The sequence below is a fragment of the Esox lucius genome, chromosome 11 (assembly GCF_011004845.1).
Source record: "Esox lucius isolate fEsoLuc1 chromosome 11, fEsoLuc1.pri, whole genome shotgun sequence".
In the NCBI taxonomy this organism is placed as follows: domain Eukaryota; kingdom Metazoa; phylum Chordata; class Actinopteri; order Esociformes; family Esocidae; genus Esox; species Esox lucius.
The window spans coordinates 16,024,956-16,051,754 of record NC_047579.1 but is presented as its reverse complement, the minus strand read 5'-3'; the positions used below and the strand labels follow the sequence as shown (position 1 = coordinate 16,051,754).

The following is a 26,799-nucleotide window of genomic DNA, read 5'->3' as shown; positions in this document are numbered from 1 at the left end:
TGTATGATGACAATGTGTGATCTTGGTGTTTATACGGAAGGTACTGATCTAGAAGAATGCAAAGGAGGATCTAGACATTTCAGATTTGTTCAGTTCTCTAATCACTAAGGATAATAATATTGACTGGGTCATGTTGTTAAAGAGTACTGTTTTGTTGCAGTCTACATCCTAATGAGTGAACTGTTTAAGGTTTGATACCAAGGTTTGACATGGTATCAAGAGGATGGATTGTTGTGGAAATTTCTTTACTCAGTGAGAATACATTGTATAAAGGATGGAGTCCCACTGTTAAGATAGGTACAGGAATGTGTGGGACCTGGTATTTGCATAGGGGACATCTATTGTCTGTCCAGATGCAGATCAATGGGTTTTAGGACAGGATAGGAGAAGATACAGCAAGGGGGCAGTAAGGTCAGTTGGCCCCTTTGGGTAAACATTATTGCAGGAAGGATAAGGTGGGGGAAGATAGCATTTGACGTGTGTGATAGAACAAAGGGAAAGGTGTTTGATTGACATGAAACAGATGGCAGCATCTTACCACACCCCTTCTTCCTATGTAATAAATACTGTCGAAATGATGTTTTTATTTAGAAACTATCCACCGTTACTTTGTAACCTGTATACTTTCTCCTTGCAAGCAAGATTAAAACCGTTTATTGCGCAATTGATTTCTCCTGTCTTACCTACCATTTTCATAGAACTTTGGAATTTTAGAAATTGCCATCACAATATACATATGGATAATGTCAATAATGCTTATACAAGGGATTTTACATCTTGCCTGGACAGTTTTGTATTGGAGCAACATATCAACTTTCCCACTCACTCCAAAGGTCATGTTTTGAACTTGATATGCTGCTCTGGTGTTACTCCAACTGGGTTGTACTGCAGATGATCTTCCCATCTCTGATCACATGTTCATATCTTTTAATATTAACTTAACACTGTCCAAAATGAAACTGCCATGTGTCATCTCATTCCGTAACATTAAGGACATTAACTTAATATCCTCTCTTGTGATATCGATTGCCTCCCCAATATAAACTGTTTATCCACCCCTGATGAACTGGTTTCTCATTACAATGATGGACTACATCATATTTTAAATTCTCTGGCCCCTTTAAAAACCCGGACTGTTTTCTTCACCCATGCCTATTGCAACTCCCTAATGTCCTTTTTTAATGCTAAACTTCATAAGACCCACCAGCAACTGACAACTACTACCTCTCACAGTCTGTCTCTCTCAGTTCTCTCAGCCCCTCCTTCTCATGCATTTTCGAGTATCACAGTTCCTTCTGCTGCTGAAATATTTGACCTTATTCAAAAGTCAAAGCCAACTACCTGTCAGCTAGACCCTCTACCTTCCACCCTGGTAAAAGCCTCCCTACCCGCTCTCTCCTCCCTAATAACTACCATTATACAGGCTTCTCTCACCTCTGGGACTGTTCCTTCACCTCTAAAATATGCTGCAATAACTCCTATACATAAGAAACCTGGTGCAGATCTTCAATAACCTCCGTTCTACTTCTAACCTGCCTTTTCTATCTAAACTCTTTGAAAAAAACAGTTGCATCTCAGGTTCATGCACACAGTCTGACAATAACCTCTATGAAGAATTCCAGTCTGTGTTCTGCCCCTGCCATAGCACTGAAAGCACACTGGTAAAGAGTGTGACCTTTGACACCATCGTTTATAACATCCTCCATGATCTGAGTGCGACCTTTGACACCATCTCTCATAACATCCTCCTTGACAGACTAGTCTCTATTGGTATAACTGACACACCTTTGGACTGGTTTAAATCCTATCACTCTGGCCGTACTCAGTTCATCCAACTCAGAACATTCAAATCACATCCATCTCCTGTCATTACCGGTGTTCCCCAGGGTTCTGTCCTGGTGTTCCCCAGGGTTCTGTCCTGGGCCCCTTCTGTTAATCATCTATCTACATCCTCTTGGTCATATCTTTCGTAAATTCAATATCCATTTCCACTGCTATGCAGATGACACCCAGCTATACCTGTCAACTCAACCTAACTCAACCCACCCACCTCCCTCACTGATTACTTAACGGAAATCAAATCCTGGTTTTCCTGCAACTTCTTCAATCTTAACAATGACAGAACAGAGGTTCTCCTCATTGGCACGAAATCCACTCTGACAAAACATGACAGTTTCTCGCTTTCCATTGATAAACTCCTCAATTTCTCCCTCCCCTCAGGTTAAGAGTCTGGGTGTCATCCTCGACAGCACACTTTCATTTTAAGCTCACATTAATAATGTGACTCAGTCTGCATACTTCCATTTATGTAACATCAATCGTTTCTGTCTCTCACACTCACTAGTACAGCCATTCTCGTTCACACCCTGGTTACATCCCGTATTAATTACTGTAACTCTCTTCTCTTCGGTCTTCCGCTCAAACTTATACAAAAACATAAACTGGTTCAGAACTCAGCCGCTCGTATCATCACCAGAACATCTTCTATTAATCACATCACTCCTGTTCTTCAGCAGTTACATTAGATTCCTGTAAAGTACCGCATTGATTTTAAGATTCTGCTCCTCACCTTCAAGACCATTCACAACCTCGTTCCTCTGTACCTCACTGACCTCCTTCATATCAACATACCCACCTGTACTCTCAGGTCTTCTTCTATTCACCTCACTGTACCTCCTGCCCATTAGACCACTACAGGGTTTAGAGCCTTCAGCCGATTCATCTTCTTTTAGCATTGTTCTGTTTGTTTGTATCTTCATTGTGATTTGTGTCTTGAATGGTGACCTTGAGTGCTTAGAAAGGCGCCCTAAAAATAAAATGTATTATTATTATTATTATCAGCAGTTACATCATCATTACCAATATGGAAAATAAATATATATTTGCAATGCAAAATCTAGGTAGAATATATGATGAACATATGTCGTATACATTTATCTTAATTCTAAATACATTTCAGGTATCAAAATGTATTTCACCTTTTATTCTGAAATGTATTTAAAAATGTATAAATACATTTAACTTTATTCAAAATACATTTCAGGTATCAAAATATATTTCAGCTTTTATTCGGAAATGTATTTGAAAATGAATAAATACATTTCTGTTTTGTCCAAATATATTCCACCATCAAAAATGCTCTCATTACAATATGTATTTTTTTATAGAAAATACTTTACAAAATGTATTTTGAAGCCCATATTAAAATGCATTGAAATGTAAAAAAGATTAAATGTAATTACCGAAATATTGATTATACCACATTTAATTGTTGAAACACATTTTATAGGTATACATTACCTAAATAAATGTCATCTTATGATCACAAATATATTCTAACGTACTATAGCAAACTTGCGTTCACTTTCAATTTTTCCTGTTTGGAATAGTGGTTAGAGCCCCTGTTTGTGGAACATAGGATTGTGGGTTTGAAACACAGCCAGGCCAATGCTGCTGTATGTTTAAAAATGTATTAAAAACATTCTTTATAAATATATTTAAGTGGCCGATTTTTAATATTATGACATATATTTAACAAATGTATTCAGGAATATATTTTCCTAATGTATTCAAAAATATTTTTGAAATACATTTATTATGGAGCCTGGACCAAAAAAAAAGAAGCTACTTTCGATTTCAATTCAGTCGTTTTCCCATGCTACATATTGATAAGTGTTGTATTGTTACATTCCACTAGATGGCAGCAAACACCTGCTGTAACCCCTACAATCATACTGTTCAGGTTCTGCTTCTAACACATGAAAGAGCAGCACTGTCTCTCAGATGTGCAATATATATATATATATATATATATATATATATATATATATATATATATATATATATATATATATATATATATATATATATATATATATATATATATATATATATATATTGCACATGTGAGAGACATATATAACAATTCAGATCAAGCATTGTTTATAAGCTTTACTCTGTTTTGAAACACCAAAATGCTGCATTTGCCTTGTAGCATTGGGCTTCAAAAACAGTTGGATTGTCTACTGTCTGTTGCCTGTGGTGAATAACTTGGTTTATCCAACATATAACATGGGGCCTCATTCATCAATATTTCATCCATCTTCTACCGCTTATCCGGGGCCGGGTCGCGGGGGCAGCAGTCTAAGCAGGGATGCCCAGACTTCCCTCTCCCCAGACACTTCCTCTAGCTCTTCCGGGGGGACACCGAGGCGTTCCCAGGCCAGCCGGGAGACATAGTCCCTCCAGCGTGTCCTAGGTCTTCCCCGGGGTCTCCTCCCGGTGGGATGGGACCGGAACACCTTCCCAGGAAGGCGTTCCGGAGGCATCCGAAAAAGATGCCCAAGCCACCTCAGCTGACCCCTCTCGATGTGGAGGAGCAACGGCTCTACTCTGAGCTCCTCCCGGGTGACCGAGCTTCTCACCCTATCTCTAAGGGATCGCCCAGCCACCCTGCGGAGAAAACTCATTTCGGCCGCCTGTATCCGGGATCTTGTCCTTTCGGTCATGACCCAAAGCTCATGACCATAGGTGAGAGTAGGAACGTAGATTGACTGGTAAATCGAGAGCTTCGCCTTGCGGCTCAGCTCTTTCTTCACCACGACAGACCGATACATCGACTGCATTACTGCAGAAGCTGCACCGATCCGTCTGTCAATCTCCCGTTCCATCCTTCCCTCACTCGTGAACAAGACCCCTAGATACTTAAACTCCTCCACTTGAGGCAGGCACTCTCCACCAACCTGAAGTGGGCAAGCCACCCTTTTCCGACTGAGGACCATGGCCTCGGATTTGGAGGTACTGATTTTCATCCCCACCGCTTCACACTCGGCTGCAAACCGTCCCAGTGCATGCTCTTTGCAGATGATGTTGTCGTGTTGGCCCCTTCTAACCAGGACCTTCATCAATATTTATTATATATAATAGTTTATTCTTAAATGTATTCTTTAGAAAGGTCCTAAGAATAGTCCCAACCATGAACGATTCATCACCAATGCTTAACACTTCTCAGATGTCACAATCAACTGAATAACTATCATTAAAAAAAAAATTATGGAAGCCAATAGGCTAGCCTGTTAGCCTATTCTTAGAGGTCTTTATCAGATCTTAAACATATGCATGTGCAGTGCATGTGGGATGTCTTATTGTAGTTTAAAATAATTACATGAACTGCACTCCAGAGCCACTGAGCTTCTAAAATGAATTTGTCATCACCTCTCACACAGTCATCCCTGTTGGATATTATGCGATTGCAAATTATATCTTTTTAGAGTGGCCTTTTATTGTGGCCAGCCTAAGGCACACCTGTGCAATAATCATGGTGTCTAATCAGCATCTTGATATGCCACACTTGTGAGGTGGATGGATTATCTCGGCAAAGGAGAAGTGCTCACTAACACAGATTTAGACAGATCTGTGAACAACATTTTAAAGAAATAGCCTTTTGTGTACTTAGAGAAAGTCTTAGATCTTTGAGTTCAGCTCATGATAAATGGGGGCAAAAACAAAAGCCTTTATAATTTTGTTCAGTGTATATGGCTTTCACCAAATTGCCATTCAGAAATCAAACTACCTTGTTTATAATTACTTACACGGTCAATATACCTTGACTAAGGGCAGTTTTTAATCACATCATAAGATGCATGACATATGGGGCGTCTTATAATAATGGAAATTAAGTGGCACATCATACCAAGGACCATTGTGTTCTTTAAACAAAAGTATAGAACTGAAATACAAAAACATTCTATGAGAATTTATTGGATCCCATCAGTGATCAGAACCAGACACTACACTTCTTCCTTTATACAATTTCAATGGGAACTTTTATGCAATGTAAAATTGCTTAATTTTATTAATTTGCATGATTATAGTATCACACCCTTTATAAAGCACATGTTAGTCATTGAACAGACATCTTATCATGTCATCTTATCACAATGGTGATAATGTCACACAGGAATGCCACATTCATGCATCTTATAACAATATAGTTGTAGATGCTTCATTACACATGTATATAGTAGTTATTATTATCTTACTAAGAAATAGACAGTTATTCTCATGTCCTTCTAAACACGACAATGATTACAGTGAAACACCATGTGTTGATCACATCTGACAAAGAGTCACTGAGATTTTCCCATCATACAACTTGAACAATGGATAGAGGGGCTCAGTGAATTTGATGTGGAATTTCTTTATGCGGGTCAGTGTGTCAGAGGAGATACTGTAGAAGGACAGAGTGCCAGCTGGCCAGTCCAGATACACTCCTACTTTGTTATTACCATCACGGCATATACTCCAGGACTTGCCATCACATCCAACTACAGTGCCCTTTCCACCTCTGTTCCTAATGATTCCTTTATATGCAACTGCTATCTCAACAATTCCCCCACTGATCTCTACCTCCCAGTAACAGCGCCCAGACAGACCCTGTGTACACATCACTTGGCCATAGTTGATAAATCTCTCTGGGTGATCCAGATACAACGGTGGAGTCACTATCTCACGTGTCACCTTTCTGTTCCCCTCAGACAGAGAGAATGCTCTGAATGCTGTGTTTGGGTCCAGTGTGAGATCACAGGCATCTGATGGATGAGACCAAGACAAAACATTTTCAAATAATTGTGATATATAATATATTATGTACAGTCTATTTCTTATTCTTTATTCTCCTTTACTCAATATTAAAACACACTCAGTCAGCAGACAGACACATACATCCAATTATTGAAGTATTGGCACCCTAATGAAATGTGAATGCAAAAAAACCCACAAACAATAAACCTCAGAAAGAAGTATACTTCATTCTAACACAATCATTAATCATCTGGTACCCCAGGACACCATCCACCATCTCAGACGTTGTTGGGAGTACACACAGGCAAGTGGGGGCATACACACTACTGAGTCACATTATGAGTTCCCGTGATGAAATTCACAGAATTTGGTTTAAACAGTAGACTAACTGTATTAAAAAACAGTTAAATCTCTGAGGCTGAAAAAATGATTCTTTATTGTTGTTGTTTATTTTTCGCATTTACTTTTGCTCAATTTCATGAAGGGTGACAATACTTCTTCAGTTGACTAGATGCACACATGCGTACACACAAACACCCTGGATAAAAGGCACATTAGCAAACACATAAACAAACAAACATACATGTGTGCACAGACTCTGTGCTTGCAGAACAAAACACTTACATTTCTTCAGCCCTGATTTCAAATTGCACTCTCCACCATTGTCCATACTGTGAGAAAGGCAAAAGAGCAGGCTTTCATTCAGTGTAACAAAATCATCACATTCAGGAAATTACTGTTCTTATTTTGACAGGAAAAATTAATCAAAGAAACCGTAAGGCAGTAAATGCATCACATCACATTATTCTTGACACATTATTGTTAACAAACCAGAAAACATAATGCATTACTGATTACTGATATAGAAAACATCTACAGGACATACTTGAGTTTCTCTAGTCTCCAGTGTGGATCCTCCAGTCCAGCAGAGAGCAGTCTGACTCCCAAGTCTCCTGGGTGATTGTAACTCAGATCCAGCTCTTTCAGATGTGAGGGGTTTGACTTCAGAGCTGAGACCAGAGAAGCACAGCCTTCCTCTGTGACCAGACAACCTGACAACCTGCACAGAGTTGATCATGATTTCACCAACACCAGCAGCAGGTAAAAAGAGAAACATTAGTAGTATATTTCTTAAAAATACCATAATACTGACCTCAGTGTTTCCAGTTTACAATGGGGATTTCCCAGTCCAGAAGAGAGCCGCTTCACTCCTGAATTCCCCAGGTCATTGTTACTCAGGTCAAGCTCTCTTAGGTGACAGGAGTTTGACATCAGAGCTGAGGCCAGTGAATCACAGCCTTCCTCTGTAACTCCACAGAATGAAAGCCTGTGGACAATTAATAATGACTTTACAAACCCCAGCAGGACGTAAATAGAGAGAATGGATGCAGAATATGACTAACAAATATCACACTACTGACCTCAGTGACTCCAGATTACAGTTTGGATCCTTAAGTCCAGTGAAGAGCAATTGTACACCTGCATTTTCCAGGTCATTGTCACTCAGATCCAACTTCTTTAAGTTTGAGGAGTTTGATTTCAGAGTTGATGCCAGAGAAAGACAGCCTTCCTCTTTGAACAGACAGCCTGACAGTCTGCAGAAAGTATAACATGATTTAACAAAATGCTGACATTAAGATCTTCCTTGAGATACTGACTAGAAGTTCACAGGGGAACAGGTCTCTAGGCACTTATTACTTATTTCATTAACATACATTTTCCAAACTGTTTACCAAAATATATTCAACACTGTATGTAAAAAATCAGTAATCTACTGGCAGCTGGGTTGTCAGCAATGTACTGTAATTATACAGTATCTTACTGTTGTCATGGTTCTGGAATCCTTCTTTCTCCCTCTTCTGGCCACACTCGCACTTACACACATGCACACACGCGCACACTCCTCTTGGCGCACACACACAACCACACACACCTTCATTCACCCTCAGCTGTTCCTTGTTGCAACCAGCGATCGTGTTAATTCTCCCACACCTGTTCTCTCTCCCCCCCGATTGTGTTTGCTACTTCTAGCTCTCCTTTTCCCTGCTTCTTTGCCAGATTATTCAGTGAGTTTTCTATGCAAGAGGCGCTCTCTTTCACCTGTTTGTTTCCCTTCCTGCCTGAGTCCTGTCTGGATCTGCTGTATCCTGTGAGACCCGAGACTATACGCCGCAATACCTTTTGCTGTGCCCTGCCCCTGTTACTGGAATATTTCTGTAGTTTGTCTAACGCCCGTATCGATGGCAGTTTCTGTTTGTTATTTATAGAAGAGGATTTCTGTTCACCTGGACTGTTACTCTTTCATTATTAAAGACATTGCATTATTGCATTTAGCTTTTGGGTCCTTTCTCACCTGTTATAACAACTGTATACTCGATATCAAAGAAACTAGGGGTGCAATGGCAGACCCCCTGTTTTAGCCTTAGCACTCGATGACAAAATTCTGAAACTGATTCGTCATGAGCCGACCAGCACCCCCAAATCAAAATGTCTTCCTGTGGCTTATCTCTTTTGACAGAATGTTACTGTATTTGGGATAGACAGCAACTTACTGCAAACATTTCAACATACAGTAAAGTTCTGGGAGCTTGGTTGCCAGCAAAATACTGTAATTAAAAAGTACACTTACTGTATGTCAGATTTACAGGATTTTACTGTTAAATCTTATTTCCCAGAGTGCCTTGTTTTTCATGTGGATTTTAGTAATCACCCATGAATATATTTTCTAGTGAAACAAACATGGGTGTTCCATTCATCAGCTTTTGTTCCATAAGACTCTGCACAAAGTTAATATTCTAAGTTAATATACGGACTTAACAGTACGACCTATTGCAGAGGCTTCATTTTGAGGGTTTAAGTTAACCTTAAATGTGCACTGTGTAGAAGTGCCTCTTAACAACAACACAACTTATTTTCTGCGAGTTTGTATGTTAGTAGTAAAAATGGTGATGACGATCCCTTCACATTTTAATTCCCTCTAATGCAATTTCTCAAATGTCTCTATTCATTTTAAGGTGGGAAAGTATTACCAATTCTGAATTGTCACTTCTGCTGATATATGTCACTTCTGCTGATATATAGAGTATCTTACATAAATGAGTACACCCCTTACATTTTGCAAATATTTGATTATCTTTTCATGTGACAAAACTGAAGAAATGACACTTGCTACAATGTAAAATTTGTGAGTGTACAGTTTTTATAACAATGTAAATTTGCTGTCCCCTCAAAATACCCCTAAGTGAAAATGTCCAAATTGGGTTCAAAGTGTCAATATTTTGTGTGGCCACCATTATTTTCCAGCACTGCCTTAACCCTCTTGGGCATTGAGTTCACCAGAGCTTCACAGGTTGCCACTGGAGTCCTCTTCCACTCCTCCATGACAACATCACAGACCTGGTGGATGTTAGAGACCTTGCAGTCCTCCACCTTCCGTTTGAGGATGCCCCACAGATTCTCAATAGGGTTTAGGTCTTGAGACATGCTTGGCCAGTCCATCACCTTTACCCTCAGCTTCTTTAGCAAGGCAGTTGTTGTCTTGGAGGTGTGTTTGGGGTCGTTATCATGTTGGAATACTGCCCTGCGTGCCAGTATCCGAAGGAAGGGGATCATGTTCTGCTTCAGTATGTCACAGTAGATGTTGGCATTCATGGTTCCCTCAATAAACTGTAGCTCCCCAGTGTCGGCGGCACTCATGCAGCCCCAGACCATGACACTAACACCACCATGCTTGACTGTAGGCAAGACACACTTGTCTTTGTACTCCACACCTGGTTGCCGCCACACATGCTTGATACCATCTGAACCAAATCAGATGACATGGTTCCAGTAATCCATGTCTTTAGTCTGCTTTAGCAAACTGTTTGCGGGATTTCTTGTGCATCATCTTTAGAAGAGGCTTCCTTCTGGGACGACAACCATGCAGACCAATTTGATGCAGTGTGCGGCGTATGGTCTGAGCACTGACAGGCTGACCCCCCACCCCTTCAACCTCTTCAGCAATGCTGGCAGCACTCATATGTTTATTTCCCAAAGACAACCTCTGGATATGACGCTGAGCACGTGCAGTCGACTTCTATGGTCGATCATGGTGAGGCCTGTTCTGAATGGATCCTGTCCACTGTATGGTCTTGGCCACCGTGCTGCAGCTCAGGTTCAGGGGCTTGGCAATCTTCTTATAGCCTAAGCCATCTTCATGTTGAACTTCCAGTGACCAGTATGAGGGAGTGTGAGAGCGATAACACCAAATGTAACACACTTCCTCCCCATTCACACCTGAGACCTTGTAACACAAACGAGTCACATGTCACCCGGGAGGGAACATGGCTAATTGGACCCAATTTGGACATTTTCACTTAGGGGTTTACTCACTTTTGTTGCCAGCAGTTTAGACATTAATGGCCGTGTGTTAAGTTATTTTGAAGGGACAGCAAATTTACACTGTTATACAAGCTTTACACTTGCTACATTGCATTGCAGCAAAGTGTAATTTCTTCAGTGTTGTCACATGAAAAGATATAATCAAATATTTACAATGTGAGGGGTGTACTCACTTTTGTGAGATACTGTATCTAGAATTGTATTCTCTCTTTCATAAGGTTAATAAGCAATAAAATCTTCAAATAAATCACTATGAGTCATCATCACCCCAAATGAGCGGGACAGACCAAGCTTGGGGTTCTGGACTAGTGTGACAAATACAAACTACTAGCCTCCTCACCTCAGAGTCTCCAGTCTACATCGTGGATCATCCAACATAGCAGAGAGCAGCTTCACTCCTGAATCCTTAAGGACATTGTTACTCAGATCCAGCTCTTTCAGATGTGAGGGTTTTGACTTCAGAGCTGAGACCAGAGAACCACCACCTTCCTCAGTGATTCCACAACCTGACAGTCTGGAAAAAGACGATTATTCTATTTAGAATAACTTGGATTATATCATTGTAATACTGGTGAACATTTCAAAACTGACATTGCCAATAAACAACACTAGCAAAATAAACTACTTAAGGTCCTATGCAAAAAATAATCAATGTTGTCAGCCAATAAATACATGATAGATGTCAGAAGAGTGTGTGTGTCTGTGTCTGTGTGTGTGTGTCTGTGTGTGTGTGTGTGTGTGTGTGTGTGTGTCTGTGTGTGTGTGAGGAGGGGAGTAGCATGAATGATACAAACTGTAAAAGAGGGGTGAATCTATGGACCAAAGAGGGTTATAATAAAGATGAGTTTGAATGGTTGATAAACCTGGAAAGTATCTTTGAGAAAGTAACATTTCCAAACATTATTTTCTTGTGTAAACTTGCAGAGATAGGGTCCAGCACATTTTCAATTGAGCCCCCAAGAGGTCTGTAAGGGTGATATTCCCTCAATTGATCCCCACAATCCTGCATCATACGTCTCAAACATGCCACAGCAAATATAAATGCTATGGAAATGATTATGCAAAATAACTATATATAGCATTTTATTCTCTCATAAGGTTAATAAGCCCACAAATCTTCAAATAATTCACTATGAGTCATCGTCACCCCAAATGAGCCAGACAGACCAAGCTTGGGGTTCTGGACTAGTGTGACAAATACAAACTACTAGCCCCCTCACCTCAGAGTCTCCAGTCTACATTCTAGGTCCTTCAGCAGAGCAGAGAGCAGCTTCACTCTTGTATCCTTCAGGTTGTTGTTACTCAGATCCAGCTCTTTCAGATGTGAGGGGTTCGACTTCAGAGCTGAGACCAGAGAAGCACAGTTTTCCTCAGTGATTCCACAACCTGGCAGTCTGGAAAAAGATTATTATACTGTTTAGAATAACTTTAGAATAGTCTATGGATTACATCATTGTAACGCTGGTGCACACTTTGAAAACTGACATTGCCAATAAACAACACTAGAATGAAAGTTTATATAAAGAAAATAAACTATGCAGAAAAGAATCACTGTTGTCAGCAAATAAATATATGATAGATGTCAGAAGAGTGTCTGTCTGTGTGTGTGTGAGGAGGGGAGTAGCATGAATGATAAAAAACTGTAAAAGAGGGGTGAATCTATGGTCCAAAGAGGGTTCAAATGAAGATTAGTTTGAATGGTTGATAAACCTGGAAAGTAGGTCTGGAAAAGTGAAATAATTTTTATAGTAAAATCTGTTTCGTTTCAGACATGGATTGGTTGTTTATATTGCCTATTAGCTTACATTAAGTATGTTTGGAAAATTTGAATGTAAGATCCAGACAGACACCACTGCACAACCTTCACTCACACACACACACACACACACACACACACACACACACACACATAAACACTCCTGAACGTTACTCACACCCCAGATTCAGTTCTCGCTCAGTTCACCACTCTTTAGGAGGTATTGTTTTCCATACATACTAAGCCTGTTGTTTGAAATCATTATCATCCTAGTCTACCTGTGTGACCTGTTTTAATAATAGTTTTTCCCAACCAGTCTCTACCTAATCCTTGTCTTTATTTTTGCCTGAGACCTTTGACCAATCTGCCTGTGTCCTGGATTACCCTGCTTGCCTGCCGTCTTGTACCTTTGCCTTGACCTGAACACCCCGAGTTCTCTATCTTGCCTGTTTGAAGTGATTACTATTGTTGAATAAACTGTGTGGGTCGCACATTTTGAACCACAATAACCTGACTTGTCAGTAGTATTGGTTACACTGAACACTACATCTCACACATTACCTAAACATTTCTGATCCTACAGGCAGCAGTGAGCTACACAGTAACCCAATACACAGGTGAAATAATCTAGAGTATTTCAAATAAAGAAATTATGAAACCATTTCTCATAATATGGGCTCAGAAATGTTTTTCTCCGTGGACACATCCACTATTTAACACAGTGGATACACTATCACATTCATTTATGTAATAGTGATTCACTCTCACTCATAGCTGTATGTAAAGGCACACCTTTCTGACTTCCTCAGACTGTGGGACCGATGGTCGGAAAAATAATATCTAGCTGATGGATTCAGGCTACGTTATCCCCAAAAAACATATTGTCTAAATAACCCAGATGTTGTAAACTTTCGTTGGTGGTTGAGTTAAGCCCTGAATGTATTGTGATCCTAGCAACACCTCTGTTGGACTTTACCAGGTGGTTGGGGACTTTGTCCTGCTGGGAGCTCAGGGCTGGTGGAGGTTCACCCATTGACAACAACATATGTTTTTAGTCCCTTGTTGCAGTGTAACTCGGCTGTGATATTATTATAATGAGTGATGGCTATTAAGGCTTTATTAGCATTATTTTAGCAGCAGGATATTTTGCTGGCAGCACTCAGATTTTTGTTATCACAATAAATGTATATGGCAATACAGTTAACAATCTAGTCTGTGAAAAAGAACAGACAAGAGTAACATTGTTACAGACATTAAACATAAAATGTACAGACTAGACTGTTAACTATATTGCCTTATATATTTCAATGATGGCTTTTATTTTGAAAAGGAAAATCTGAGTTAGCGCTGCTAGCATAAAATCCTGCTGCTAGAACGGTAATGAAGCCACGAATGGCCATAACTAATTATAATGTTTATTATCACCATGTCATATTAAAAATAAAAAACTATTACTCACTTCAGAGTCTCCAGTCTACATTGTGGATCCTTGATCAAAGCAGAGAGCTCAATCACTCCTGAATCGTCTGGCTGATTGTAGCCCAGATCCAGTTCCTTCAGATGTGAGGGGTTTGACTTCACAGCTGAGACCAGAGAAGCACAGTCTTCCTCAGTGATTCCACAGCTAGACAGTCTGTAAAGAGATAATGGTCATGTCAGAAATGACAAACAGTTCTGAATAACATTAGAATAGCATCTTTATATCACCACAATGTCATGTCAACTTTACTTAAGGGCATACTTTTAAAACAGAAATTTCCAGCCCAAGGAACTATAATGTTACTTCCAATATAGAAAATCATCAACGTTGTTATTCAAACAATGTTAACGTGTTTGTGTAAGGAATGTAGCAGGAATGATAGTGAACTGAAACAAGAAACCAGGCAAGCCTAGTTCAGCCAGACTGCAATTCAATTTGGTGCCCCCTCGAGATTCAATCCCAGGTCGCCCACGTGGAAGGCTGTATCGTTAACCACTACAACACAGACCTGTACATTTTACAGGTGCCAGTATAGCCTCGTGTCTACCCTGAACAAATCCTCTTTTTCCATTGGCTGTTTTAACAGCCAATTGGCTATTCGTGAATGACATTGATACAGTTTAACTGACTAACGTTTCTTACTAAGTTTACCTCCACCACAAATATCGTCTATCAACATTATGGCGTTTGCCACTGGCCGTTTTAACAGCATATTAGCCAGTATTAGGCTTTACCAGTATTTATTAACTTACTGGAATAGTCATGAAATTGAGAAATTTCTAGTGAGTCTGCCAAAGCAAAATTTTTCTTCTATTAGTGAATGACATTGATACAATAACTATCAATAAAGGTGACGATAACTAACTTTTTCATCAAGTGAAAAGACGAGAGAATTGTGGAATCTACCGGAAATAGTCACAATAATGTACAACCGTAAATTGTTTTATTGCAAACTTCAAATAAAATTAATAAACGTTGTTGCCCTCAATAGAAGTCTTCCACGTTAGAGGCACTGTCTTTAACCACTATGCCACGACATTACATGTCTCAGCAGTTGCTACATTCCATTGAGCATTGTATTAAACTGACTAACGTTTCTTATTAAGTTTACCTCCACCACAGCGTCTATTAACTGTAGGGCTTTTTTAAACTGTATGGCTTTTTTAACAGCTTATTAGCCAGTAATAGACTTACTAGTATCTAATAACTTCCTAGGAATAATCATAAGAACAGAGCAAATGCTAGCGAGACTGAAGATGAACATTTACATGTCAGAAACAGTCGCAATATAACCGTATACAGTTTCAGTTAAGCCTTACCATAACGTAACTACTGTATGTTGTAGCCAGAAAATGTGTTTGTCTATCCTGACCCAAAACGCATACATGGATTCGTACTTCGAAAATCCACCAGAAACAGTGCAATATAAGCGTAAACTGTTTCATGTCAGGCTTACTATAATGTAGATACATTTAGCCAGCAAAGTTTTCATCTATACGGAATAATTCATACTTCGCTTTGCCTGTGAGGAGATACGAACAAGGGACCTATAGTTTACAGGTCCGCTTCTCTAACCACTACGCTATTTAACTCAGTCAGACAGTCACTCACTCACTTAGTAAGAGACATTCGCTCCGCTTAGGCGGTCCGGCAAAAAGTGGGGCGGATCTGTAAACATCAGAGGGTTTAAATGAATATTAGTTTGAATGATTTATAAACTTGGGGACATATCTCATAGCACCAACTACTCCAGATAGTCCAGCTATGGCCATGAAGTCAGATTTGTTTCTTTGTAGTGTGCGAACATCAAGAGGAAACTGAATGATTTGTTAGACGATATGGGGTCTGGAGAGGTCATTTATTGTTTAATGTAATATTCTACTGACAAGAGGACTGAGATATACGTGGTTCATCTGTGCTGCATAGCTGCATTTTCCCTGTGGCCAAGTAGATCTGAGTTGTCACAACCTTTATCTCTGGTGTTATTAGGATGTTTCTGTTTGTTGGTGAAGTGACTGCATCCCTGACTGGCTCTACTATGATCATAATACCCTCTCGATTAAGATGATGCCTTTTTAAAAGCTCAGTATCATGAAATGTTTCTAAAATCTTGTCCTGATTACGAGGCGGATTGCCAGTAGCCCTTTTGGGATTGTACATTGAGTTTTAAAATATTTTCTGAATGGGGCCCCTGTTGAATAGGGTTCCCCACAAGGTTAATGGCAGGTCCCCACTATGGACAATTAGATTTCCGGCTTAGGGTTTAGGTTTGTAGTAAACATTTTGTATACTCTCAGAATTTTTATTACTTTTAGATCTAGGAGTAAGATTTAGTGTTTAGTGTTAGGTGACAGAGTGAAGTTTATTTAAGGCGTAAGTGTTAGCTTACTGAGTTTAGGGGTGGAGTTAGTATAAGGGAAGAGTTAGGTTAGAAATAGGTTTAGGATTAGAGAATAAGGAACATGGATTTCTGAGTTTCCAGTCACTATATGGACATAAAAACAAGATTGTGTGTGTTTTACTGTAAATCCCACTGGATAAGAGCAACTCCTAGATAACATAAATGTATATAAATATGTGCATTTGAAGTTAATTAACTAATCAAGTAGCTCATTTTCCTGTCTTAAAGCAATAAGATCTGAGGTTACAGTCATCCAGTCTGGGAACAGGAGATGATATATTAGATGTACAAGGCTTTCAGCATAATAATACTGTATACATCAAAACATTACCAGGACTTACATTGCTCTATTACAGGTTTTCACTGCTGGCAGCAACCTCCGATAACCTTCCTCTGATGTCTTGTATGTCTTCATGTCAAACTCCTCCAGTACCTCCTCTGACATCAGTAACAGGTAGGCCAGAGCTGAACATTGGTGAGGTTGTAGTTCTGTTTCTGAAAGAGTCCCTGATCGTAGGGAGATCTGAATGTCTTCAACTAGAGAGTTGGCACCAAGTTCATTCAGACAGTGGAACAAGTTGATGATCCTTTCTGGTGAGGATTCCATCCTTATCATCTCTGACAGGTACTCTACGGTTCTCTTAACGGTTTCCTCATTACTCTGTGTTGTACTTCCTGTCTGTGTCAGAAGGCCTCTTAAGAGAATCTGATTGGACTCCAGTGAGAGACCCAGAAGGAAGCGGAGGAACAGGTCCAGATGTCCAGTCTCACTGTTCAAGGCCTGGTCTACTGCTCTCCTGTGTAAGACAGATAACCTGTCTGCTCCCCAGTGTGAGTCAGATAACCTGTCTGCTCCCCAGTGTGAGTCAGATAACATGTCTGCTCCCCAGTGTGAGTCAGATAACATGTCTGCTCCCCAGTGTGAGTCAGATAACCTGTCTGCTCCCCAGTGTGAGTCAGATAACATGTCTGCTCCCCAGTGTGAGTCAGATAACCTCTCTTTTCTTATGTGCAAGTCATATGACATATCTTCATCATCATCATCATCATCATCACCATCATCATCATAGGGGTGTAGGTCATCATCATCATCATCACCATCATCATCATCATTTTGGAGTAGGAACTGTTTGATTACTTTCAAGGGGAAGACATGTTCCTTCTTGCCCAGACAAGACTCTAGGGCATGTACTGCTGCTAGGAACTCCTGAATGCTCAGATGAACAAAGCTAAAGACCTTCTCTTGATAAAGCCCAGATTCTTCTTTAAAGATCTCTGTACACAGTGATGAGTACTCTGATGCCTCTGAGACATCAATGCCACACTCTCTCAGGTCCTCCTCATAGAAGATCAGGTTGCCCTTCTGAAGCTGTTGGAAAGCCAGCTTTGACAACTTCAGGATCATGTCTTTGTCTGACTGAGACAGTTCCTTTGGACTTGTTTCTGTGGATTTGTTGTACTTTTTGTTTTTCATACTGGTTTGGATGAGCAGGAAGTGTTCGTACATCTGAGTCAGAGTTTTGGGGATTTCATCTTTCTTTGCTTCATTCAGCATCAACTCAAGGACAGTGGCTGATATCCAACAAAAGACTGGTATGTGACACATGCTGTGGAGGCTTCTGGATGTTTTTATGTGCTTGATGATTATTAAGAATATTATATTAGAATAAGAATATATACAGAATATTGGCCAGATTCTGGTCTGTGATTTTCTTCCTGAAGTACTCCTCTTTCTGTGGCTCATTGAACCCTCGTATCTCTGTGACTTGGTCAACACACTCAGGAGGGATCCGATTGGCTGCTGCAGGTCGTGTGGTTATCCAGAGGAGAGTAGAGGGAAGCAGATTCCCCTCGATAAGGTTTGTCAGCAACACGTCCACTGAGGTTGGTTCTGTGACATCACAGCACTTCTTATTGTTTTTAAAGTCTAGAGGAAGTCGACACTCATCCAGACCATCAAAAATAAAAATGGTTCTGATTAAACCATCTTCAATTCTGTTAATTTCTTTCAGTTCTGGAAAGTAGTGGGAAAGAAGTTGCATCAGACTATATTGGTCCTTTTTCAGGTTCAGATCACGGAAAGGAAGAGGAAATATAAAATGAACATCTTGATTAGCTTTTCCCTCTGCCCAGTCAAGGATGACCTTCTGCACAGAGACTGTTTTTCCAATGCCAGCGATTCCTTTAGTCAAGTTTCTCCTCACACCTTTATTCTGATGTTGTTTCATTGGCTTGAAGATGTCGTTGCATTTGATTGGTGTCTCTGGTGTGGTTTGTCTCTTGGATGCCATCTCAATCTGTCTGACTTCATGTTCTTCATTAACTCCTTTACTTCCACCCTCTGTGATGTAGAGCTCTGTGTAGATGTCCTTTAATAGAGTTTGGTTTTCATGCTGTCCAATGCCTTCACACAGCATTTGATATTTCTTTTTCAGTTTAGTCTTCATTTCTTGCATCAGAAGAGTTTGACCTATAGGAAAACAATGAGAATGATAGTAGGAGTATAAAACTACTCAAACAATCTTAGATTCAATGACAACATGTGAATGTTAAAACAGATTAATCTGGTATTAAAAAGTCCTAAATAATAGAGAATATCTTAGTTTAGTGGGTGTGTCTGTTTCAGGTTTGTGTGTGTGTGTGTGTCTGGAGAGACTCATTAGAGAGACAACTTCCTCTAAAATGAGTCTCTCTGGGAAGCAGTTAGAAGAGATCTCTCCCTTATTCCCTCCCTTTCTCCCATCTCTCTCCTCCCTCAGACATTTATGTGTTTTCATTTCAGGCTGTAAGGCAACACAAGGTGAACATTTTCTCTATCCACTATTGTTGTGGAAATTCTGAAACCTGATGCATTCTTACTGTTTAAAGGACTGAGTCCCATTGTTTGGATGTGAGAATTAATGAGTTACTAGTTCGAGATGCTGACAGGGATTTGGTATTTGTCCTAGGGGGACATCCTTGACCGGCACCAGCAGATTATAGGGTTAATCGTAAATCTGCCCATCTGTATAACCCTTCAGTGTCTCTGTTGTTTGTCCAGATGCTTAAGGTCCCCCTCAAGGGTTGAGAAAGTTAACCAGATGGGGGAGGACAACATGTGACTTGTTTGAAACCTAGGACATGTGATAGAACAGGGGGAGTGTGTTTCATTGACAAGACAGATGGCTAACAACTTACCACACCCCTTTTCTATGTGATATATACGGTTGAATGAGCTATATTGAGTTAGAGAGTCCTCGGACGATTATGCATGTAAGCGTTTGACGCGTCTCTCTTATTTGCAAATAATAAATGAACTGTTAATTGGTGCCAAGAGTATTTCGTCTCTGTACTTCCTTCTTAAAGAGTTCTGATCGATAAAATTGCCATCACACTATACATTTGGTTTCTGTTTAATAACTACGGTATGGATTCATTTAGTACTGATACACCTTTCCTCCATTTGCTTTGTGTGTAGCATGGACTGATACCAAAGTTAAGGGTAGAATAATAAAAGGCCAGAGCCGGGAGAACATCGAGAAGGAACGAGGGAGAAGAATTCAGGAAGGCCTGTGAAGGAGACGGGCGGCTGTCAAGTAGATTCTCCAATGAGACCAACGTGACTCCAGTTCAAACAGCCGTACATAAGTGATCAGCACCCCTGGTGACAAGCCCCCCTGTCCTCCATCCAGCCCTGTCTTAGATCCACCAGTCAAAAAGACCTGGTACCCCTGGAGACAAGCCCCCCTGTCCTCCATCCAGCCCTGTCTTAGATCCACCAGTCAACCAGTTGCAGTTGTTTTACAGAGGGTGTCGATCTCTATCATTTATGTCAGCCGGTGATAAAGATAGATCACAAGGGGCAGGTTGTGGAAGAGAGAAACTAGGTGGGTTTCTAGAACTGCTCAGAGGTATGTGCTGTTCTCTGAATACATGGTAAGATAATTGTCTGGACATACCCTGCATCAATTCCAGCCATCTGCTTTAGGTTCAGTTGTTAAGGTTTTGGAGTGGCCTGGTCAAGGTCCTGACTTGAACCCCATAGAGATGCTGTGGCCTAAAACCCTCAAATTCTAAGCAAATCTGCTTAACACTAGAACCGCCAGACCATTCTGACCCCCAGTATCCACCAGAACCAACACCGTTTGAAATCATTAGCATATGCATCGTCCCTATAAGCACATACATTCTCCTCCATAGCATCATCAGACAGCCACAGTATCAGTTTGTCTACTGTGTTGATATCAAACAAGATAAAAAATTACAGAATTTGTTTGTATTAAATGCCCAATGAATTTGAAGAATACAAGAATGTGGTTGTACTGAAGCAATTCTTGAAACGATTATTTAAACTCCGGCTATTGATTTTTAAAAATAAAAAGTAAACTACACCACACGTACATTAACCACAGTCTCATCCATTAGTAGTTTGTTTTTATTTTAATGTAATTTTTATGATGTAGAAGGTAAAATAGTAACATTATCAACCATTTGTGAAGACCAGAGGATTTACACATGATTAGCCATATATACAGGCATAAACCAAGGAAACTTGATAAACATGATTAATTACAAAGGATGAATAACACAAATAGCCATATTTGTGCCCACATAACGAAATATACTGTTTTAGTGAAAATTAATTGACAGATGATAGGACGTTTGACATTTTGTGTCTCTCCTAATGAAATACAGCAAAGTGCCAGGACTCAGCCCTCCTGAGCTATTTCTGTCATTACATCTCCCCGAGTACCAGTCTCCTTGTTCCCGGCACTCCATGAAGGCACCCATAATCACCACTGATCCTGAGCACCTGCACCAGTCTACACACCTGGGGGGCTGATTGCCACTCTCCTTATAAATAGGAGAGTTCTGCTTTCAGTCCCTGCCGGATTATTGTACAGCCACGTAATTACTACAGTGTTCTCTACCTAATTAAGCAAGCTATCCTATTTCCCGAGTATCCTGTTTTTGTTATCTTCTGCTCACCGTGTTTTTTCCCCCGTTCGTTTCCAGCCCCTTGTTCCGAGACCCGTCCTGTACCTCCCTCCCAACCACCTTTCTGCCTTCCCGTTAGCGACCTTCGCCTGGACTGACTCCCTGCTCTGTTGACCGAACCCTTGCCTGACCTTCTGACCATTCTTGCCTCCCGGACTTCGTACCACTGCTACCCACTATCCACCCTCCAACAATACATTCATACCCACTATCCACCCTCCAACAATACATTCATACCCACTATCCACCCTCCAACAATACATTCATACCCACTATCCACCCTCCAACAATACATTCATACCCACTATCCACCCTCCAACAATACATTCATACCCACTATCCACCCTCCTACAATACATTCATACCCACTATCCACCCTCCAACAATACATTCATACCCACTATCCACCCTCCAACAATACATTCATACCCACTATCCACCCTCCAACAATACATTCATACCCACTATCCACCCTCCAACAATACATTCATACCCACTATCCACCCTCTAACAATACATTCATACCCACTATCCACCCTCCAACAATACATTCATACCCACTATCCACCCTCCTACAATACATTCATACCCACCATCCACCCTCTAACAATACATTCATACCCACTATCCACCCTCCAACAATACATTCATACCCACTATCCACCCTCTAACAATACATTCATACCCACTATCCACCCTCCAACAATACATTCATACCCACTATCCACCCTCTAACAATACATTCATACCCACTATCCACCCTCCAACAATACATTCATACCCACTATCCACCCTCTAACAATACATTCATACCCACTATCCACCCTCCAACAATACATTCATACCCACTATCCACCCTCCAACAATACATTCATACCCACTATCCACCCTCCTACAATACATTCATACCCACCATCCACCCTCTAACAATACATTCATACCCACTATCCACCCTCCAACAATACATTCATACCCACTATCCACCCTCCAACAATACATTCATACCCACTATCCACCCTCTAACAATACATTCATACCCACTATCCACCCTCCAACAATACATTCATACCCACTATCCACCCTCCAACAATACATTCATACCCACTATCCACCCTCCAACAATACATTCATACCCACTATCCACCCTCTAACAATACATTCATACCCACTATCCACCCTCCAACAATACATTCATACCCACTATCCACCCTCCTACAATACATTCATACCCACCATCCACCCTCTAACAATACATTCATACCCACTATCCACCCTCCAACAATACATTCATACCCACTATCCACCCTCTAACAATACATTCATACCCACTATCCACCCTCCAACAATACATTCATACCCACTATCCACCCTCTAACAATACATTCATACCCACTATCCACCCTCCAACAATACATTCATACCCACTATCCACCCTCTAACAATACATTCATACCCACTATCCACCCTCCAACAATACATTCATACCCACTATCCACCCTCCAACAATACATTCATACCCACTATCCACCCTCCTACAATACATTCATACCCACCATCCACCCTCTAACAATACATTCATACCCACTATCCACCCTCCAACAATACATTCATACCCACTATCCACCCTCCAACAATACATTCATACCCACTATCCACCCTCTAACAATACATTCATACCCACTATCCACCCTCCAACAATACATTCATACCCACTATCCACCCTCCAACAATACATTCATACCCACTATCCACCCTCCAACAATACATTCATACCCGCCTACATAATTCTTACGTATCTCCACTATCATCTCAGACTACTACAATAAACATCATCATTGTCCTTTTACCCCGGTGCCTGTATCTGCTTCTGGATCCTACCTCTGTCCTGAGTCCCGGGAGTCGTGACACAAAGTGTTATACGTTTGTTGAATTGTTGAAGATATTGTTTGTTTTAAGTTCTAATAACAAAGAATTTGTTGAATAGTCAAGGATACATTTCCAGTGCGCCTTAAAGCAAGGTCTCACTGACAATGGCTCCGCGTTCACTACGTAGTTTGTTGCTTATTACTGTTTACGTTGTTTATTAGGGGTTCTCCGGTAGGATAAAAAAAATTTCTCCTGAACCATATATCAGATTTACTTGCCAGCCATACTTATGAACAGGGCTGACAATGAAACTAGTTGCTATGTCAAAAATCAACTGAACTAAGACTTCACAAAGTTAGCCCTTTATGCTACCTCTAATGACCAATAGCGTTAATTACCTATTAGGCTGTACCGTTTGAACTGTTAGAGCTACAGACACAAAACCTACACATTTAGCTATCCCCAATTCATATGATGAAACCGTTTATAGATTTTACATATGCTAATTAGCGTAAATAGCGTTAATTAACTAATAGGCTGTTTCTTTTGAACAGGCCTTGTCTGGTAATCTGGCATACCAGACATTTGTCCGGTGGGCCGAGGCACTTTTGGGGACGGTATAACTTAAAAACGTAGTGTGTGTGCGCCCATGATGGTGATGATAAAATAAGATAATCGTCATCGCTAACATAAAATAAAACTAATGCTGGCGGTCACTCAGTCAATGCAAAATAGCGCAGCATAAACTATTTGGCACTGCTTTTGTAGCTAGCAAAGTCCCCTTATGCAGTGCAACTTCGGCTAACTATTCTAACGTTAACCATTTCCAGCTGGAGCTTTCAAATTTCAGAATCTGATGTTTTTTCTCTTATAATCACTGCTGTCAAATCACATATTTTAAATCTGAAAACTGACATGAATGCTATACAACATTAGCTGAACTGAAATGGTTAGTTGGGTCATAATTGTCTGGAACCTTTTTTTTTATTTTGCACCTAATGTGAAGGAGCAAAATCCCTATTTTCCTTTGGCATTTTTAGACCAAGGTCAGAAGAATGGATCTGGAGTCTTACTTTCGCAGATTTGATGTACAAACAAAGTCAATCATTTGAGGTAAGGAAGATAAAATTGCTTATTACAATGATTTTCTAATAGGGTCACTGTTATGGAAATTTTGAACTAAGGTGCATTTGAGAAATGTCTGTCTTTCTATTGGCTGTTATGTAAATCTGTACTTTGATTGTGACACACATGTCTGTATAATATCAGAGGATTATTAGGTATTTGGGCCATGTCCTCCTGCCTAGAAGAAGGATGTATTCTTTGTCGTCCTATACATGTATGAATGAGTTACAAGTTAAAGATGCCGAGAGGGATCTGGTGTTTGCCTAGGGGACATCCTGGACCGGCACCAGCGGATTAGAGGGTTACTCGTAAATCTGTATAACCCTTTAGTGTCTCTGTTGATTGTCCAGACATTGTGTCTCCTCAGGAGTTGAGAAGGATAAGGTGGGGGGACAGCCCGCCCTTTGGGTAAACTCTTGTGACAAGACAGATGGCAGCATCTTACCACACCCCCTTTTCGTTATAATAAATACGGATTGTTCATGTATGGAGTCAGAGACTCCTCAGACGATTATGTTGGTAAGCGGTTGACGCGTCTCTCATATTTGCGTAATAGTTAATAAAACTGTTAGAATGTGCCAAGATAACTTTGTCTCTGTTTCTTACTCCTTTAAGAGTGTCGATACATGGAATTTCCATCACAGTCACTTGATACAGACACAAAATCAACTTTGTTGTACATGTTTAGGCTATCCCCAGTTCATATGAAGAAACGTTTGATGATCTTAGTATGCTAATTACCGTAAAAAGTGTTAATTAACTATTAGGCTGTATCTTTTGAGTCATTTCGAGCTACAGACCGGAAACCAACTTGGTTTCAGCATTTTAGCTATCCCCACTTCAAATTATGAAATGTTTATTGATTTTATTTATGCTAATTAGCGTTAAATAACTATTAGCCTGTATATTTGAACCGTTCAAGCTAAACACGAGACCTGTCGTTGGTAACACATATGAACTTTAACTGTCATGTATGATAATTTATGCTAAAACACTCACCAATAGTATCTCTTGAAGCTTAAAAAAATACAGACCTTTCAAAAGGTAAACACTATTTTGAACTATAAATACTTTTTTAAACAGCTATTAGATTAGATTCAACTTTGTCATTTAACAGTACAAGTACAGTACAACAAAATGCAGTTTGCATCTAACCATTAGTGCATATAGAGGGCAGAAAACGTATTAAGTGGAATGTATGGATGTGCCATTAATGCAAATGCTATTCTGAATGTGCAGTGGAAAATATACAAATTTACAGGATAAGTAAAAGCATAATGTATGTACAAGTAAGAAAAGTAGTTGAGCGGGTACAAGTGGAAATTCTCAATGGCATTCTGAATTTGCAATCGAGGCAAATTGAAGGAGTAGGATAGCTAGCAGGCACACCACATTTTCTTCAGCAAATGTACTGCTAGTTTCATATTGCCTTTTTATATTGTTTGTTTTCCAACATCTTACTTTTGCTTAATTACTTACATCCACTTCACCATTTGGGGGTTACACTGCAGATTACCTGTTTATTCTTCCTGTTGTTTATTTATTTTGCACTTTGGACAAACTACACGCACGGATTCACTTTCAGTGGGACATTGCGACCTGTTGTATGCTAGCATTTGTAAAGACCTGGTTGGATTCTACAGTGTCTGAGTCAGGCATCAACCTTGCTGTCTTTTCTATCTACTGGCAGGACAGAACTTTTAAGTCAGGCAAACGGGTCTACAACTCTTGCTGGGAGACGGATGTTGCAGTGCTTTCAACACACTGTTCACCAGACCTGGAGCTACTGACTGTAAAGGTACAGCCGTTTTACCTTCCGCTGGAATTCAGGTCCACTATAATCACAGCAGTCTATATACTCCGCAGGTGGATAAAACGCGTGCACTGGAGGACCTTTACAGAGTAATAAATGGACTGCTCACCCTGAAGCAGCTTTTATTGTTGTTGGCGATATAAATAGGTCAAATATGAAGTAGGTGATGCCAAAATACCACCAGCACATTAAGTTTCCTACCCGTAGTGATCAGACTCTTGCTGACCATTGTTTTTCACAAATATGAATTGGCTACAAAACCCCTTTCCTGTCCGGCTTTTGATAATCGATTTTGCTCCACCCATCCTATAGACAAAGCCTAAAATAACACAGGATGATGTTGTGTTATTGGGTGCATTTGATAAATAAACTGTTAAACTTAGAATATCGTTGCAAATAAATATTCATAGTAATACAAC

The 26,799-nt window shown here is 40.2% G+C and overlaps 2 protein-coding genes across 2 annotated transcripts in view; both read right to left on the bottom strand.

Annotated features, from left to right (window-relative positions):
* Nucleotides 1–26,799, bottom strand: part of LOC105006816 (protein NLRC3-like) — a 925,414-nt gene that overhangs the window by 739,093 nt on the left and 159,522 nt on the right. The gene's annotated exons all lie outside the window — the stretch shown is intronic.
* Nucleotides 5,741–26,799, bottom strand: part of LOC114840159 (NACHT, LRR and PYD domains-containing protein 12-like) — a 34,041-nt gene continuing 12,982 nt past the window's right edge. Inside the window, exons 7-17 of the mRNA XM_034295284.1 lie at nt 18,286–19,069; nt 17,773–18,248; nt 16,941–17,451; nt 14,178–14,351; nt 12,183–12,356; nt 11,303–11,476; nt 8,004–8,177; nt 7,736–7,909; nt 7,469–7,642; nt 7,207–7,253; nt 5,741–6,590 (exon numbers count right to left, since the gene is read on the bottom strand). Of these exons, the coding sequence (XP_034151175.1) occupies nt 6,112–6,590; nt 7,207–7,253; nt 7,469–7,642; nt 7,736–7,909; nt 8,004–8,177; nt 11,303–11,476; nt 12,183–12,356; nt 14,178–14,351; nt 16,941–17,451; nt 17,773–18,248; nt 18,286–19,069 (3,341 nt within the window). The 3' untranslated portion in view covers nt 5,741–6,111. The remainder of the gene's footprint in view (nt 6,591–7,206; nt 7,254–7,468; nt 7,643–7,735; nt 7,910–8,003; nt 8,178–11,302; nt 11,477–12,182; nt 12,357–14,177; nt 14,352–16,940; nt 17,452–17,772; nt 18,249–18,285; nt 19,070–26,799) is intronic.